The sequence below is a fragment of the Lupinus angustifolius genome, chromosome LG19 (genome assembly GCF_001865875.1).
Source record: "Lupinus angustifolius cultivar Tanjil chromosome LG19, LupAngTanjil_v1.0, whole genome shotgun sequence".
NCBI lineage: Eukaryota > Viridiplantae > Streptophyta > Magnoliopsida > Fabales > Fabaceae > Lupinus > Lupinus angustifolius.
In genome coordinates this window covers 13,677,739-13,682,538 of record NC_032027.1, presented here as the reverse complement: position 1 = coordinate 13,682,538, position 4,800 = coordinate 13,677,739, and the positions used below count along the sequence as shown (strand labels likewise).

The 4,800-nt window shown below is 30.4% G+C and overlaps 1 protein-coding gene across 1 annotated transcript; it reads right to left on the bottom strand.

Annotated features, from left to right (window-relative positions):
- On the bottom strand, nucleotides 1,790-3,205 carry LOC109333834 (F-box protein At1g61340-like). Its single transcript, XM_019569411.1, has 4 exons — nucleotides 3,082-3,205; nucleotides 2,652-2,924; nucleotides 2,447-2,521; nucleotides 1,790-2,363 (listed from the first exon to the last, which is right to left on the bottom strand). Exons 2-4 carry the CDS (start codon nucleotides 2,826-2,828, stop codon nucleotides 2,148-2,150), a joined length of 468 nt encoding a protein of 155 aa, XP_019424956.1. The 5' UTR covers nucleotides 2,829-2,924; nucleotides 3,082-3,205; the 3' UTR covers nucleotides 1,790-2,147.

Sequence of the window (4,800 nt, the reverse complement as noted above, 5' to 3'; positions counted from 1 at the left end):
ACAAATTGAAATTGAAGTAATTGTCCCTCCATTAATGAAAATGATCCCTATTCAATTTTTAAGAGAGTTGCAGAGAAACCGATAGGAAAGACTTACTAGAAATATTAGAATAAAGAAGAGGCTTCACAATGTAAATTCTCTTGTTTTCTTCTTAAGAGTTTCTTAGTCAACACTGGCGTAATGAATGCATGCTGATTGTTCATTTATTGCTATTTATTTATTAGGTGTGTGGAATCTGCCTGTGCTCACTTTTTTTACAATCCTGCCATTTATATTCTCTAACACAAGTCTCAAAATTACTTCTATGACCATGTTAGCTAAAATCCATTCTCTTAAGTATAAAACTTGCGTATAGTTCCATAGGTATTAATGGTGCTTGTAGGCCGTAAAAAGATGACACAATTACGTTAGTACTTAACCCTCACACCATTAAGCAACAGCGTTAAATCTATCTCTCTCTTCAAGGAATACTCTTCCTTACCTTGTTAAGTCTCAACCTCGTTCTGGGTAAAGGAGCAAGACTGTAGGACAAGTGATTTGAAGGTCACCAGAGCTTCTCAATGAAGGTGACTCAAAGAACTCCTTACCTGGTCTAGTTTTTTCCTTCGTGTGTTGGCCTTAAATCTAAGACTGATGAAGAAAGATTCATTCTAGCATATAAGAGAAAAAGAGTAACGATGGATGTGTATGTAAGTTTTGTCCTTCTCTTAATTCACATGATGTGGACATGTAATTCAATTGTTTTATATAGAGGAAGCATCATACTTCTTGTTTTCACCACCTTGCCCAGGTGGAATTTAGTTTCAACATTTTCCTCGCTAAGTTCTTCGTATTCACATGGAAATATCAAAAGATGATAATTGTAAATAAAATGCCTTCAACACTCTCATAAAGAATATCAATGTCTAAAATACAACAACTTAGTTCAATGGACAAAATATTATATTATAAATCATAATCATAATTACTAATTAAACATTAATATCTAAACCTTTATTAATTGTTTCACCTATGATTTTCTTGATATCCCCTCCTACGATTGGACTAGTCTCTCCCTCCTTTACAATTAGATTAACCTTCATTTGATCTACTATTCTTGGGACTTCTAATAATCTTTTCACACATGTCATCTAAGGCATAATTATGCTATTTTTCTACAATAGAAGTGCTCAATGCTATACATAATAGTAAACACAAATAAAATATGAAGATTGTGCTGCGCTTTCGGCAACCAATATAAAAAGTTGTCGGAACTTCAGTCTTAATGGAATGCCTAAAATACAAAGTCAATAAAAGAAAAAAGTAAATTAGATGCACATAAGGTCTAAGCACTATTCACTGATAATAATTACCATAGAAACTTTAGTTAAGAAAAAAACCTTAAATATGATTTATCTTCTGGTATCATGTCCACATACCAAATGCAGTTGATGTTTACATCTATAACCAGCAAACATAGGCAAGAGTCAACCCCTCACTAAAGGACTTTGAATTCCTCTGCCTAAGTCACAAACAAGACAACTTTGAATGTCCACATAACATTTCTTGTTGGACCATGAAGATGTCAAATTGCTCCCTCCATTTTATGGAAACTATTGACACTGTAAGCTAATGAATACTGGTAATGATTCATCTATCAAAAGAAACGATACCTCAAATTATTAACACTTTGTGCATTTATAAAGGACCTCAATCGATACAAAATAAATCTATCACAAAGGATATCAAAGGAAAAAAGTGGAACAGATTTATTGATGAACAAACGACATTGAGAACTTTACAACTAGAATCTGAAATTGCTTTGTTAAGACTTAAGAATTTATGCAGTAATGCAGTATCTTTCTGTTCACAGAAATTTATCAGCCTAGAAGGGCCTAAACATTTCCCTCTAAACAAAATCACAAAATCTGTCTTCCTTTCCATTTGCCTATACAGAAAGATTCAAGCCAAAAAAATCTTCAATGAAGGATTTGAAGAAATTGGCAAGTGACAAACGTGTAAATTCAACCAAGCCAGTGAGATATCACAAATTCAAATCTCACTCTACCTATCCCTACCATTCCAATATACAAAACAACAGACACAATCTATTTATAAACAACAGAAGAAACTTAATGAACTTCTTAATCAATTTCTCACTTAACAGCTTACATTTCTTCATCCATGGAAGGAAACAAGTTAGCTGAGATTGAATCCAGGTTCCTACCATTCAACCTTGACCTAGATTTCTTCAATGGTGCACATGGAGCTTCAATTTCCTCAAACCCTTTTGCATCATCCACATCAGTGAGCATATGAAAAGTAGGAAAAGTTTTCTTCTTTGGTGTGCTATACTCAAAATGCAACTGCTTAGCAATTTCAGCCTGCAACCCAAAATTTACCAAATTAGAAACATCATTGAAATACAAAAATGAATCACAATGAAAAACAATAATCTAATACTCACTGCTTCTCTGATAGTTCTAGAGACTTGAAAAAGCTGCTCCAAATCTTCATGGTATACACCACACAATACCTTTATCTGCAATTAAACCAAAAACAAATAACACATAAATTTCAGAAACTTCAAAATACCCATTACACAACCAAAAATAAATTAAACTTTTTTGTAATAAAAATTTAATCTTGATTCTTGAAACTGCTATACTAACCAGTATATCAAAAGGAAGGGCTTCAAGGCAAGACTTTTCAGAGATAGCAGTGAATCTAGCACTACACACTCTCTTCGGTGGAGTGTTCATTTGATTTGAAGCTTCCAAGTTGTTAGAAATCACAATCCTCTTTCTCCCCAATGCACGAGCATAACAGTTATCAAACCCTAATGCCATTTTTCCATGAACCCAAAATACCAAAAACCCAAAAAAAAAAGAACCCAGAGACCAATCTTAATAACTTAACCCTTTTAGCACTTTTTTTTCTTCAATCTGCAAAATACAGCAATTATAACGGTCAGAAACCACAGCATGAATTATTATTTTTTTAGAAATTTAAAAAAAGGAAACTTTTTAGGGAAATTATAAAATATCAGAATTTGTTTTGCATAATATTAGGACTAGAGATTAATGAGGTAGAGAAACAAACCTAGATTTGCGAAACTGCTTCCTATTTTGTGCTATGTTAGTTGCAGATGAGATACCGGCAAATGAAAATGGTAACAGAATTTAAGTTGCTTCTATGTGAAGACTTTGGGGAACAAATGTGGGAAATAATGTGCATTATATATGAAAAGGTGGGAGATAAAAGTTTTTAATTTTAAAGCAGTTACTTGTTTATTAATACTCTCATAACAAATATGTTCACAAAAATAAAGTACTTGTAAGTTTCAACTTTATCCAATAGTAGAAACATGTCCATCAACAAACAGATTCTATTGACCCATTCTTATTTTTTGATATAAAAATATATTATCTTATTATTTTATAGAAAAAATAATTTATCTATAAAAAATGCAACATAGAATTGTTGGTATAATATACTGCAAATTTTCCATCTTGTGCGTCAAACAATCAGTATAGAGTCCGAATACTTTATTGGTACTATTGTAATTATCAAATGTAATGTGTTTGATGGGCATCGGCGGGCACGGGTAGTAACACCTGCTACCCGTTTCAAAATTGGAGAACATTACCTAGACTCGCCCGCACCTGTACCGGTATTCGTGTGCAGGTTTTATGGGTATTTTTGGATACTCGCATATACAACGCGTACCCGCGGGTTTCCTATATTATAAATTATTTTACTTTTGTTATGTTTGAAATAAGATAAAATATAATTATTTTTGTACATTTTGATTGAATATTTGACAAAAATGCTAAATTTATTGTGTTTTTATTTGTGTGATTTTTTGTTCTCATTTCCTTAACAAAAAATATATATTTTCTTTGTAAAACATGTGTGTTCTACATATATAATAATATTTGTAAGGTATTTCACCACTAAACTGAATAAAATATGTAGATAAAGTAAAAGAAAAAATGTACATAGTGTAACGAATGTGAGAATAATGTAATTTTTATTTTAATTAAATATAATATATTAATCATATAAATAATGAGTACTTACAGACACGGGTACCATAATACTCGTACCTGCTCATATATACTACAAATATTTTTAAAAACTCGTTTATAATACCTGTAGGTACCTATTTGTGACTCATATCCATGTCCATACAGGTTTTACCTATGGGTACTCACGAATACAGATTTTTTGTCATCCCTAACTACAAACAATCAGCATAGAGTCTTTGAATACTTTATTGGTACATTGTAATTATGAAATGTATTGTGTTTGAGTTGATGAAGGGAAAATAAAAATAAGATAATATATAAAAAAATGTTGATGAATCCATACAAAATAATGAAATATGTAGATGTTTATGGTAATTAATAATAACAAATATAAAATTGTATTTGGAATATAAAAATTACACCAGTGATTATTAACTGTTTTCACCTTATACGTAGTATGTTTTGATCTTATAAATAAAATAAATAGCTAATATTATAGTATTTATTACTATATAATATCAAAATTATCATATTTTTGTGAAATTCAAGTTTTATTAAAATACATAAGAAATGAAAAATATGTAGGTTGTTTAAATTTTTTGATATTTAATGTTGAGTAGGTTGTTTAAAAATTGAATAAATTATGTCAAAATTGAATTTAATATGATTAAAATAGTTCCATTCAATGCATATTATGAATATTTTTGGTATAATCAAGGTATCATAAACTAATCTTTTATAAATATATGTCATCGAACAAATGTTACTGGAATCGAATATTTTAATCTTT